The sequence below is a fragment of the Clupea harengus genome, chromosome 11 (genome assembly GCF_900700415.2).
Source record: "Clupea harengus chromosome 11, Ch_v2.0.2, whole genome shotgun sequence".
Taxonomy (NCBI): domain Eukaryota; kingdom Metazoa; phylum Chordata; class Actinopteri; order Clupeiformes; family Clupeidae; genus Clupea; species Clupea harengus.
This window is the reverse complement of record NC_045162.1, coordinates 3,933,367-3,948,319: the sequence shown is the minus strand read 5'-3', so window position 1 is coordinate 3,948,319 and position 14,953 is coordinate 3,933,367. Positions and strand designations below refer to the sequence as shown.

Sequence of the window (14,953 nt, the reverse complement as noted above, 5' to 3'; positions counted from 1 at the left end):
GGGATAAGGAGGGATCAGGGAAATGAAATCAGCAAAAAAAAAAGATACCATCACTCATTTCTCGGGCCCATTGTCACCCCTCAGGATCTGCTGTAATGAATCACTCAAGCATTCTACAGATACATTTGAATGGTCGGGAGAGAACTCATTGTCCGGCAGAGAGCATCTGATAAGGATCTCTTCTCTCTCCATTTTCTCTCTCTCTCCCTTTTTTTCCTCCCTCTTCTGCCTCTTTGTCAAAGGGCGTCCTTATCAAAAAAAAAAAAGAAAGAATGAAAGAAAGAAAGGCAGCGAAATCAAGGAGCCCCCGGTGCAACAGGTACACTGTCTGCCTGCCTCCAAAGCTGCTGCTGCCAGGATCTTGCAAATGAACTGAAAAGATTTCATTCTCTCTCTCTCTCTCTCTCCTTTTTTTAACCCTCCCCCTCTCCCCCTTTCTCCTCTCCACTCTCTTTTGCTATCTGTTTCACTCAGGGAGAAAGAAAGAAAGAAAGAAAGAAAGAAAGAAAGAAAAAAGGAAAGGAAGAAAGAAAGGCAGATGAGAGATGTTTCCGGAGGAGGAGAGCCTTCCGATCTGAGGCTTTGCGGAGCCGGGGCTATCTGCAGGGGTCAAGTGAAAGCGCAGAGGGTTTGAGGGAAGTCTAATAAAATAATGTGCAGGCTGTCAATTACGGGAGCCCGTGAGCTGCTCCAGCTCCAGCTCGGGCGCTTGGATGCCTGGGCGGCGAGCTGAGCGGCGGGCGCCCCGGACCCCCCGCCGAGAGCGTGAGGTGAGGCTATGCAAAGCGTCAGCACACACACACACACACACACACACACACACACACACACACACACACACACACACACACACACACACACACACACACCCGGCACCACAATAACTGGAGTGGAGGGAAAGCAGGGCCTCATTACTGAGCTCAAGGTCATTCGGGAGGCAAGTCGCTCAGATGGGTTTCAGTGGAGTCACCGTCATCAATGCCAGCGTTTCCCCCACTTTAGAGAATGCTACGTTTGTTGAGATTTTTCAAAAGCTCTCTTTTAATCGTATGATCTGTAATTTAAACAGATATTAGCATTTGACAGTTGCTCAACAGCAACTAATAATCTCCACTGTGAATTACATAGGCATACACCAATTATCTACTGCTATCAATGGCAGATTACACAAGTGGGGCTATTGTAGAGAAGAAGGAACATGAATTCCCTATATTTGTTCCAAATTCCCCGAGCACAATAACACATTATATATCAATTATAATCAACAAGCATAATCAAGAGAATGTAGCAATGAGGCTTAGAAGATCTACTCCGCACATCATGAGCGATGGGAAAAGCAGAACAAGCCCCTGCCAAGTCATCCCCTCTTTAGACAAACCACCACAACACTAATCAAACAATCTGAAGCCGAGACAAATAGATGCCAACACGTGTAACTTCTCCCGAGTCACGTGTACTGGTAAAGACTTTAGATGGCACCGTACACAAGAGAGTGTGGCTGAGGAGGAAGTCCTCGACTTCAAATCAAATTAAAGTTTGTTGCACTCAATGAGCAGAACCATTACATCACACATCCAAACAATGGCAAAAGAAATGTTCTCTGATCTGTGAGCATCTGCTGAGGAAATTAGTTTTGGTGCTCGAATGGTTAAACTCCTAAAACTCAAGGATCATGGGTGCACGTCCCAAGGAGCTGCTGAAGCCTAGGCCATGGCTGTTCCTGCTAAATGGTCTCGAAACGAAAACCATACTTATTTGTCTAATATTCATTCGCAAATGTCAACACACCCTTTCCATGCCTTTAGCATTATTGATGAATTGCTTCTAAACAGTATGCAAGCAGTTGCTTACATTTTTCAAGAGCGCATTCATCAACCACACATAAACATACTGTGAAGATAAACAGAGAATTCAAAGACAAATAAACATTGCCTTTAGGCAGGGTTGAAATAATAGTAGAATGTATTTCATAAACTCAATATAGTTTAGTCAGTAAAGCATATTGGTGTTTGTAATAGAAGGGCTAAGTGGGCAGTAGGCTACACAGACGCATGGCTAGTACAGTACGATACATTAATGCAATGGCATGAAGGCAGGGAACAGTAGAATGGTTGCCAGCAAGAAACCTTTCAGCGATGTCCCTGCTGTAGGTGACGATAAGCTCTTTCTCACAAAAAACCTTCTAGTCAGTAAGCTCATCACAGTTGGGTTTGGTTTTAAGAACACAAACATGTCAACAAAGGTATACTGTAAACGAACTGTGGGGCGGGTAGTATGTATGTATGTGTGTGTGTGTGTGTGTGTGTGTGTGTGTGTGTGTGTGTGTGTGTGTGTGTGTGTGTGTGTGTGTGTGTTTGTGGTAGTGTGTTTGGGTGTGTGTGTGTGTGTGTGTGGGAGTGTGTTTGGGTGTGTGGGAGGGAGGAGGGATTTGGAGGAGGGATTTGGAGGAGGGAGTAAAAGGTGGATATTTGACACTGGTGAATCAATTATGATTTTTCATCAGCCATCTAGTTTTACACGTTTAACGTCTTATTGAGGCAGCAATCATAATTAGTATTCAAGCCACTGACATTTAATTAGTACTGTACATTTCAAACACTGATTTCAAATAGCTGCTCTGATATAACAAAACAGTATACAGCATAAAAGGTCAATTTAACAGACCACAATGCCTTCAAAAATAAACGAAAGAATACACACAAAAAAATAAGAGATGCAACAAATCTACTATAAGTTGCTTTTGCAGCTAAGCTGGGCACATCCTTTATTCATATTCCAGAGGGAGGCAGAAAGTTAAATGAACAAAGAAAATCCATTTTGTTGTTGCTGCAACGTCCCCCCCCCCCCCCCCCCCTCTCCACCAATCAGTCTTGGCAAATAGAAATGTACAAATGATCCAACTGCCGTCAGTTTGGTATTAATGGCCGTTCTAGCAAACTGAAATTAACCACTAAACAAAATGTATCTGCCAGTATCACCCATCCTCAGCAGGGATTTAGTCTCTCTGGCCGTGGACATTCCCTTCAAAGCCCAATTTGATAAATGTATATGCACCGGAGCAGAGCATGTGTTTCAACTGCAGCCTCCTAGCCGCCAATAAGTTAGCTTTCTGTATTCTCTGCATAGCCTTGTCTTTGTTTGGGTTTAGGAGATAATTTCAGTTTTTTGGTTGCTAAGTAGTTCAATCCAACTCAGGGGACTTATTCCCAAGTGAAACAAGGTTTACTCTCTCTCTCTCTCTCTCTCTCTCTCTCTCTCTGTCTCTCTCTCTCTCTCTTTCTGTCTCTCCCGCTCTCTTTCTCCCTCTCCCTCTCTCTCTATTTTCTTTTTTTTTTAGCCGTTCCCTCCTTATATCCCCATGCAATTATTTAATATACACCCACTCATAGTCTGCCTATGAGATATGAATATAATTGTATGTTACTTTTTAATTACAGGAAAAATCTAACTTGTAAGATGATGGGCTGGAAGGTGCCATTGCATTGTTATTTTTTTTTTTCATCCTGGTTTTCTGATTATGTGAGCTGGGCTCCTTTGCTAAGCGATGATAAGCTGAATTTCCATGTTCTCTGCATAATTAATCCATCTCTGGCTCTCTTCATGCCAACTCCTGCGTTATCGGCCGCACATGCCTGAATTGCAAAAGAATCCTCTCTTCAATTGGAACTTATTGATATTCCAAAAAAAAAAAAAAACTGGAAATCCTTAAATTTAAGCCACAGATTGTTAAATGGATTAATTTCGCGCCAATCGGAGGCATCTAACGCGGAGAGACAGGCAAGGCAAATTGAAAGTGTCTCCTGTTTGTGGAGTTTTTTAGTCCCAAATGTTAGGGCTTATTGGCATGTTTTTTTCTCCATAGTCAAAAAATTACCATTCATTTGCATTGCAAAAAATACTTTTATATGGTTGGAAATTCAGAGGAATTTCTTTCAATGCCTGTCGTTGGCTGCATGATAACAACTTCAGACTCCCACATCTGGGCTCTTTTGATACAGGGTGAAAGGAATGTCTGAATATTTAATATTTTTATCTGTTTTCATCGATGGTTTCACCATTAAGGAGAGGGCTGCGCTATTTGCATGGAGGCTGGCAGATGTAGATTTATTTTTCTGAGCTGTCTTCAGTCCGACTGTGAATATATTGATGCATTTTCTCCCCTTGTGCTCTGCACCGGTGGCTCTGCATATGTAATATCCCAGGCAGTCACCGCTAGAAACACACACTCTCCCTCAGCCAGGGCTTTCTGCACAGACACAGGGGGCGAGAGAGAGAGCAACACCATTTTAGAAAAGAAATGCAAGAGCATGGAAACAGATTTTATGCCGCCGCAAATTGCAAATACGTCTAATTGTAAATGAAATGACATGAGAAAAAAAAAACTAAAAGACAACCTCGATAGGAGTGGTGGAAATGCAATACCGTGTACAGTCGAGGGGTGAATCAGTGTTGAAATGCTTTCCGTTCATGTTGTGTCAAAGACCCTGTAAATTTCTATTGAATTGCTGAAATGCGCTGTTCATTTAGAGTGAGACACACTGTGAACCCACACTCTTGACGCTGGGACTGTGTGTCCTTAAAATACTGGAGAGAGAGAGAGTGCTTAACTGACAGCCACAGTAAGAAATATGCCCACTGTTATTGTTTAATCTCCCATGCTCCGTCGTGCCCAGTGCAAATACATAATTAACCGTCCCTGTTTTTGGACTCTTCCTGGGCCTTTGTAATCTAATAATTATAGATTAATCAGATCAGTGCGCGGTATATTCCGTGGCAGTTTCAGTGAAGATGTGGCATAAATTGGATGCAGCTGCAATTCTGGGCAATTAATCTGTCAAAATGCCATGCCTGGGCAGTATATGTATTCGCCATCCATATGGCAGGTCTTGCTGATACTGATCGCATATTACTCTTACAAAGCCAAGCTAAGAGAGGCATCCAAATGATGTTGCCCTGTGTACATAATTTACTGAATATATTACAGATAATAACGATAGAGGTAAAAAAATAAATAAAACGAATAACTTGTTTTCCTTCAAACATTCGGAATTTGGTTGGTTGGAGATAAGTGTGAATGCTTTGCCAAGAGTCTCACCTTCCATGCTTCAATTATGAGGTAAAAACATTTCTGGGGCCAACGGAAGCTTACAGTTAAGCTTCTTCGAAACAGACGCGACCCTGCACATGCGTAGAAATGCTCACACACACACAAGTACTTTTTTTAAATGATGTCAGGGGAAAAAAAACTGAATGTGGCAGAACCAATAAAAATCACACACTACTCATGTCATTTAAATAGGTTAAACAAGCAGCTTAATGCATAATGTTTTAGATTCATTGCCTTTATTCTTTAAAACAGTACAGTGGAATCAAATATACATCCTGCAAATCTTGTCATTTGGCTTCAAATGCAAGTCATTGTTCTTGAGTCCGCTGTTGAACCAGTATTTTGATCAGCCTTAAAGTTGAATTACCGTGTGATTTTATGATTGGTTTGTCTTGCTGTCTTTCTATATTTAGTCTGAGGTAGGATTGGTCGGAGTATGTTAACACCTACACAGTGAGTGTTCTTCGAGACACGTGAGCATTACGAGATGAAAAAAAAAGGAACTGACAAACAAGGAATCTCTGAGATATTCTTCAGAGACTGACTGGCATTCCATTCTGTCTGTTCCAAGAAAACAGCTTTTGCAAAGAAGTGTCTTGTCACGCCCAATATGAAGTAAGTTCCTCAAATATATTTCACCCCTTACACAATAATGATAATGAATACAAATTATGATGCGAATCACTGATAAATGTGACAACCACAATTCAGATTAGATGCATACAAATACACAAAATGCAATTCTTGATTCTCACAATATTTATATATAAATGCATAATAATTCTCAATATTTAAATATGAACGGCGTTGTGGGAGAGGCTATTTTTTTTTTTCATCTAAAAAGATATGACTACAGAAGCAGAAAACATAATGAGTGTCTATACAAGGGTGGTGTTTACATCGTCTTTCAGAAAGTACCGAGCCCACGAAAGAGAAGTGAAAAACTCATTACACTCATGGCTGACCAGAGAATGCATGTGAACCATCTCCAAAAAGGTGGCGGAATGACAAGATCACAAGCGTCCGTGTAATATCAGCGTGTTACAACTCTGTGTGGAAATGTAGATTAACAAATGACAATGCGCTGGGCGACATGTCCACACCGACTCCGTGTAAACAGAGAGGGACAATGAGCTCGGAGCCAATCACGTCTCTTGAGTGTATGCCATCGCTAACCCTTCTTTGAACTTATCGAGCTTTGATTTTTTTTGTTTTTGTTAGTATTTCTTTTTTTTTTTTTTCAGCAAAAACAAATCTCCAACTGCAGTAAATCAGATTGGCTCCTCTGCCCAACAAATCTACCACCATTTGAGAATACTATGATGTTCTGGGGGCCGGCGCAGTATCAAATTAGCACGACGAAATCCCTTTTACATCTCTGTTGCAGAAGCTAATAGTGATTGCGGCCGTAAATCCTATCTTTTCAGCGCATTACTCCTCTAAACAAAAGTTCAAATGTGCCGCCACTATAGAAGCCCTAAAAAATCATTTCCAAAACGAAATGGAGATGAAATATCATGAGCATGCAGAGGGACAGAAGTGTCCCCTGGTGCTCTTTCTCCTTTCTCTCCTCCTCTCTCCTCCTCTCTCCTCCTCTCTTCTCAGATTTAGTCTCCCCTCCCAAAGGGGGGAACGACATCGCTGCTCCAAATTTTTTTTTTCTCCCCCTCCCCAATCAGTCCTTTCATGCTTTTCCACTGCATGATCGGCCCTAATCGCGCCATGCTTATTGCTTGTGTGGCATTTCCTCTTTATCTCAGGATTATTTCCATTTTTAAGTAAATAAGTACAACACGAAAAAATAAATAAAAATAAAAATATAAAAAAAACAATGAAAAGTATAACGGCAGAAGAACCCTTCTCTCAGTGTGTTTGTTTGTTTGTTTGTTTGCTTGTGTGTGTGTGTGTGTGTGTGTGTGTGTGTGCGACAGTCGTACCGCTAGCCAGAAGCGCGAGGGGTGGAAGGAGGTATCGAGCGGTGCGGTGCGTTTCCGGACAGAGGGCTGGCACCCAGCAGGGCTCTGGCAGGCTGGGCAGAGAAGCGGGCACGCTCTCAGACATCTGTTTGCTGGCTGCCGCCACTGCTGGAGCCACTGGCAGTGCCCAGGCACGCCGCCACCAGAAGAAGGGACATGGCACAGCGAAGGAGGGCCTGCTGCACACACACACACACACACACACACACACACACACACACACACACACACACACACACACACACACACACACACACACACACATCAGAGCCATACCAGGATACTGGGACACCTCAGGAACACACACATACATGTTTTAGAGCTATCACTGTGTTCTTACGACACGCCGACCTCATGTAAAATGAAGTTGGTATAGTGCAGCCTATTTGGGGTGATGGTTTTAGCTGCTGATGTATTGGTCCTAGCTGGAAGAGGCTGATGAGAGAAGAGAGACTGAGATGGAGAGTGGGGGGATGTTGTGTCATGATGAGGTCCAAACACAAAGCAGGGGATTGGGGAAAGTGTGTGCTGTGTTCCTGTTATTTTGGTGGGAAACAAAAGTCATCGTAGACCTTCAGTCCTCCTCGAAGCAGAAGGACAGGCGGGGTTGGCCTTGACACAGCCCACTAGCCCAGCTGTCTCTCACACCCCCAACACACACACACACACACACACACACACACACACACACACACACACACACACACACACACACACACACACACACACACACACACACACACACACACACACACACACACACACACACACACACACACACACACACACACACCTACACACACACACACCTACACACACATACACGCGCACACACACGTGCGCACACACACTACGCTTACCTAGAGCAACATCCGCTGTTGACTTTCAAAAACTTCCACAGCATATGTGAGCACATGTGTCACACACACCCACACACACACACACACACACACACATATTTACCTTCTCTTGGATCATGGCCAATCCTTGACTTCTGGTAGGTGTGTTTCCCTACTGCACGGCAGAGATACAACATTGTGATCTGAAAGCCATAACGCTCATTCCACTCTCTATTAAAAAAATATAAAGAATCCATGAATCTCCAGCTCGGACGTGTGTGTGTGTGTGTGTGTGTGTGTGTGTGTGTGTGTGAGTGTGTTCCCTGTGACTGTGAGAGGTACAGCTCTCTCTCCGCGACACCCAAACCCACTCTACAGTGTGTGTGTGTGTGTGTGTGTGTGTGTGTGTGTGTGTGTGTGAGTGTGTGACCTCTCCCATCAGTCACTGGCGGGGGACATCAAAGCGTTTCAGCGCATCGCTCTCCCTTTTTTTTTATCGCCCTCCCTGAGATCAGCCCCTACAGTGTGTGTGTGTGTGTGTGTGTGTGTGTGCATGCACGTGTGTGTGTGTGTGTGTGTGTGTGTGTGTGTGTGTGTGTGTGTGTTTCAGCGCAACGTCCCTCCCTGAGATCAACCCCTACAGTGCATCGGCTATGGTTTGATGTGAGTGTCTCAAAACAATTTTGCACACTTCGCCATCTTCGCTATCACTGTAACCACACTGTGCATTGTGTGAGCTGTGTCCTCTGTACCGTCTTCAAATAGCGACCCAGCCCCAAGAGAAGCTGCGCCTCTGCCAATGGAGAGGAGACAAGCACAGTTCTACAGTATAAAACACAGGATCTGGGGCACATTTCCAGCCAAATGTGCCCTACAGCACAAGCTAGTGGTGTGTGTGTGTGTGTGTGTGTGTGTGTGTGTGTGTGTGTGTGTGTGTGTGTGTGTGTGTGTGCATGTGTGTGTGTGAGTGTGCATGTGTGTGTGTGTGCACATGTACACTCACACACATACACACACACGCACAAAACATTGTTTGAGATCAATGTACAGTACTCCCCACAAACAAAGCAACGGCGTGCGCACATTTAGTAGTCCTGTCGGAAAGCGTTGACGGTTAAATGCTCTTTGCCATCGCTAATTAAACGATTTAACATCACATCAAATCCACCTCACCCCGTCGTTGTTGTTGTTTTTTTTCTCTCTCTCTTCCCTGAACCAGTCCGGGAGTGTGAAGCTCCCTGTGCTGCAGCTACTGTGTATTAACTTATTAATGTGGCAAACTCCGTGTCATTGATTCCCCAAGTGATGGGTACGGTATCATGTTAATTATTGCCTCCATCTGTTACAAAGCAGTGCCGAGGCACCCGTGTTCCTCACCCAGATTTGTACCTGTCAGTCAAACGGGGGACTGCAGACACAAACTGCCGAGGCTCTGTGGCGGGCGGCAGACACCATGAGCTGGTCTCAGAGGATTTAGGAGTGGCGTTAAATTAATCTTGAGCTGGCAATTTGACTCCATATTTTCACTCAGAATTGTTGCCCGAACCAAACCACCATTGATTCAGCACAGTCTCAGTTGCCCCCTCTGAGTGCCCCCCCCATCCCCCCACACCCCTACCCCTACCCCCACCCCCACCCCCTCACCATCATCACACATATTTAGAAAAATAATTCAATGTTAACAAAGGAAATAATGCTCATTTTTGTCCAGAATATATAAGCAAAACCAATACAAACAAATGAACTCTTATGACATTAACAGTGACCTATTTACCAAGTGCAAGATACCCAACACACCGTGCACAGACTAAACATCCACCTTCACTGTAGAATTCAGCAGAAAAAGGAAGACATCTTATAACTGTCATTGCACCTTCCTATAAGGTTGTGCTGGAGTTGAGCAAATGTTAAAGGAGACCTGTAATAACGAGCTCTTTGTTAGGACACATTATGTTAAAGTGTGTCTCATACTGGCTGCAATGCACGTAGATTAATTTAATCTGGCCCTGAAACTAAATACAGAGCAGTCTGTAATATCTGCCATGGCTGTTGATTATTTTAGATGATACACACCTCCATTTGCATACCGCAAACCCTTTTCCGCGTTGCAATTACATATCCCACAGCCATACATTTTGGATTCAATTACTGATTGGTTAAGGATTCTGTTCATTTCTGGCGCATACATATATACCTTCCACTGAATAAAAAAAAAAACCTCTATGTGTAATCCAACTTTGGATCAAATGAAAAAAAAGAGGTTGAGGGTGTGTGTGTGTGTGTGTGGGAGGGGGGGGCAAAGGATGTCAGCCTTGCCTGGAGTCAGTTAATTAATTTCCAGGTACTCGTTCGTACAAATCACACAAGCTTTTGATGGCCTGCCACTGAAGCTAAGGACAAGTGAGCTCTCTGTTAGAACAGCAAGGTCATAGTGCTCTCTAGTTAACATCTCACAAAGTGGAGTGGTACAACACATCACAAAAGACAACACCACCAAAAGCGTTTTATATGGGGCTGTCCTCCAGATAAAATACTGCTTATTAGTGATGATGTCCACCAGATAAACTACTGCTTATTAGTAATGAACGATCAAATGCACAGCATACTTCAATAAACTGAAACAAGGATATTTATAATTCACATTTTAACTATAAAAAGATACAGGCTTAGTTCACACATCATTTAGCTTTGAAAACCCCATACACATACACATTTAGCACAGACACACACAAACACAAACAGTTCAAAGAAGAAGAGTATTTTTATTCTAATTCCAAATTCCTAATTGCACTCATAGTACTACAGTGCTTGCATGATGCATTCAATGAACAATATTTGATTTAAACAAAACAAAACACTACTACTACTACAACTAAAAGATCAGACAATGTACTCTGTTTGTGTTCTTATTTCAGGTTTCAGGCGCCGAATGTTTAGGCAACACTCTTGGACTAATTTAGCTGAATTAGTTCTTTGCACTAATTACAGGTTTCATGAAACATGAACAAACTTTTTTTACTTTGAGAAGATTTTTTTTTTCTCACTCCCAGTTTATTTACCTGTAAATGAACCTGGCAGCCAGAGCCAGAGCCAGCCCAACCTCCAGCCCTCCAGAGTCAGACATGGAGCCGAGGATTAAGGCACACAGGCAATCAGGATTTCATACTTTTCGTCATCAAGGGGCTAGATTGCCTGTTTCAGAAATGAGTGTCTCAAAGCCATGGCAAATAATGGAATAATATCAAATGCAGATCCACAGCCGGAGAAGGAAGCGCACAATCAGACAGCATTTAAAGGTCAGCCAAGATGAGAAGCCACACCCATGGGGTGAAGTCTCTGAAGTGCATGTTTAGGGGTCCCCTGTGCACGACTGAAGCTGGGAAATAAGTTCATTTGTTTGAGGATGGCACAGACACCATGACTTTCTCCATCTGGCTTTTGGATGGAGAAGAAGGCGGCGGCGGGGGGGGGGGGGGGCATGGAGGTTGGGGGTGGGGGTGGGGGTTGGTGGCGGGGGCTAGTCTGCATCCCTGCCAGAGTATAAGTCAAAAGTGGAGAGAGAAAGAGAACTGCAGCGGAGGAGATAAACGTTCACCTCAAGGTGCAGCACCGTTGACTAGTTAACCCCTTGAAATTATGCTGTAGTTTCATGACTCCGTTCCAAAGTCCGGGAATTGGGTTACAAGATAATTTCACAGGCGACTTGCTTGTCTTACTTGGCAGTTCAACTGGCTAATTGAAGAGGGGGGCGATTTCCAGTCCCTGCAACTATTTAAGGAACGATACTTAAAATCTGAGTAATGACGATAAAGAGGATTTTTTTTTATGACGTGAAAGTTACTGGATTTTTGAACATATGCATAATTCCCATTTGCTGCACGACCAAACTCACCGGCCCCGGTGATGGTCCAACTCACACTGAATAGCTCAGCAGCCTCTAATATACATACATTTGCAAACGGTTACCACTGAAGGTCTCGCTGTTAGGTGAAATATGCGGTATGAAGTCATGTGTAGATTTAACATCATTGCTATAAGAATCATTTATAGCATGTTTACAGTGGGGAAACAGTTGCTTGGAAATCAATGTTTTGTTCAAGTTTTTCTGCCGTACTGGTTCTGCTAAACACTGCTACACTTCATTGTAAATAATTGTGGAATATAAATGTTGAAGTAAAAAAAAAAAATTCGAAGTTTGGCTTGCTTTGGTTACCTGTGTACTGCAGATCTTGCAATTAAACCAGTGCATGCATTCTCTGATCAGCTTCTTCTGATTCTTCACCAGGACCAATGAGATCACCATTCGTTGAGGGGCGGGAGAAGATGATGCAATTAGGCAAATAACCAATCAGTCACCAGCCACGTAATGATCAGGGTATGAAAGAGAGTATAATTGTGATGCCCACAGCTTTATGTATTTGAACCTTCCTAAAAATCACTCCAAGAAAAAGCAGCTTCTGAATGTAGACATTTGAAGGGAGATAGACAGTGAAGTCAATTAACTTAAGGCACACATTCACAGATAAAGCTGAACTGTTCAGAAAAGTTAAGTGAACTTGTGAATTAGCAAGACCAGAGGACAATATCTGGGTGCATGTTGTTTGACAGTTGGAAATTGTTGTAGCAATCAAAAGGTGTTCAGAATGAAAAGCATGAATATAAAAAGACAGATACATTAAGAGTGGGGACAAGCATCTTACTTCAATTTCATGTATTTTCTTCTTACTGACATAGGCCTGCCATGCCAAAGACACTTCAGAAAGGCTCTGTGACGAAAGCCCTCAGATACTGCACTGCCATCTGTATTGTTGAGTGAATAGTTAAAAATGAATTTGATTTAAATGTATATTCAAAAAAACATCCATTCAGTCTCAGAAATGACCAGACTCAGTTGCAAATACCATACAATGATTGCAGCTTTATATTTCACCTATAAATGGGCATACTGAAAAGAAAAAATTAAGATAAAAGAAACAGAGTATCCTAATGTAGAAATGAACAGGACAGACCATTACTTTACAGGGCAAAATATGGTACAAGAGAGCCCAGGCTGATTAGACTGTCCTTACCTCATGTTAAAAAAATAAATAAGTAAAAAATGTATTTTTTTGTACAAATCACAAGCACGAATCATTATAGCTATAGGCTAGGCTGTGTAGGCTATTTGATCAACTGTTTCGGCAATTTCCACTGGTTTAGACTACAGCTGTGTGCACCATGAACTTGTACACAGAGGAAAATTGCACTTTGTAAATAGTTTTTTTTATGTTTGAGCTTTGGTTTTTAATGAGGAAATAAATATCATTACAAATATTAAGTCAATGCAGCTAGATCACAATAAAACCTTAACATGTATACACATCCTAATAATTAGGCCCTGCTGCCATTGAAAGGAGTGACTTTGCTTTCCTGAATTAATTCCATTGCTATAAACCTGATGCACATTGCAACTGCAATGGCTTAAATAAACAAAATGTTCATGGGGAGAGGAGAAACAAGATGCCACACTCTTCCACATCTAAGGAAAGTGGAAAAGCGGAGTCAACATTTCAGCAGCACATGGCTAAGTCAAGTTCAGTCACTGACGGTAGCTACGGTACCCGGGGAGGCACAAACCTTATCTTCAAACAAAACCGCGAAACGCCTTCACCTCTTCAGTCAGTCCGTGCGGATCGCAGCACAGTGCAGCTTCATCTCGGAGAACACTAGTGAGAGAGTGAGTGAAAGAGCGAGAGCGATCCAGAGAGCAGGGAGACAGGGAAGAGACGGAGCTACAGACACTGTGAATAATAGTGACCACCAAACGTCACAATTTTCTCTTCAATTTCACCTCAAACCCTGTCGGCGCTTGGATGAAACAAAACCTATCGATCTGTCAGTGTTACACCTGGATCCACTGACCAGCTTAGCAGGCATGTCCCGAAGGAAACAGAGCAACCCACGGCAAATCAAACGTAGGTTAAGTTTTATTGCCTCTTAATGCGTTGTGTGTCCAGACGTTGCAGTGGTCAGTAGAAAGTAAAGTTGAGAACGATTGTGACATTTGAGTTTATTTCGTGGTTGGTACTGGCAGACTTTTGACATAGTTGACGGTATCCTGAAATAGGTTATTGCATGTCCTTCGTGCACTTTCGACATGCCAAAACGTTGTGGTCTTTAGTAGAATTAATGTATTTTTCATTTAATTTAATTCAGCCTTTAAAAACTATTTGGATTTTCTAGCGTGTTTGGCACTTTATAGCAGGCTACTTTATGTACAAGCTCCAACCTAAGAAAACCCAATCCAATTAAAATATTTGTTTTTATAAATGATAGTAACAATTACAACAATAATTCCTTTGTAAATCCAACAGTACTGATTAGATTTACGGAACATTCCTGATCCTGTCATATCTCTTAATATGACTTTGGTTTTTATATTAAAAAGCTGTAGCATTAGCCTAATGGGCACAACATTGTAAGTTTAGTGTTATTGTGCCTGTTGACAGTAGCAAGCGATCTCTGTAGTAGGCCTACATAGAGAGAAGTCAGAAGTGTTAAATACAAATCGTGTTTACTAAAATACAGGGCTCAGATGACATCACACGAAACAGTAAATTAAAATATATTACATCTTAACACAGAGACACACCCACTCCCTCACATTACACACACACACACTCACACACACATACACACACACACACACACACACACACACTCTCACACACACAGTAGCTCTTAGTACTGTAATATTGTAATATTATATTGACATTATATCTAACATTGTGAACATATATCACTATAATATTTTGGAAATAACAGTCGACACATAACTGAAAAAATATTGTCACTAGGGCACGTAATCTAAAGAATTATTTTTGTTTACATATTTAAATTAGGCAAAATATAGTTGTACAGTCTTCATTGTTATAAATTTGTTAAATGACACAATACCAAGCCTTGCAGAAGATTTTGCAATACATTTTAGATATGATTCCTTTTTTTCTTAAAAAAAACTTTCAATAATTCACTACAAGAAAATGGTAAAG

The 14,953-nt window shown here is 42.1% G+C and overlaps 1 protein-coding gene across 1 annotated transcript in view; it reads left to right on the top strand.

The window, feature by feature from the left end:
* Positions 1-13,453: 13,453 nt before the first annotated feature.
* zfpm2a (zinc finger protein, FOG family member 2a) overlaps positions 13,454-14,953 on the top strand; it is a 151,306-nt gene continuing 149,806 nt past the window's right edge. Inside the window, exon 1 of the mRNA XM_031575732.2 lies at positions 13,454-13,876. Coding sequence (XP_031431592.1) covers positions 13,837-13,876 — 40 coding nt within the window. The 5' untranslated portion in view covers positions 13,454-13,836. The remainder of the gene's footprint in view (positions 13,877-14,953) is intronic.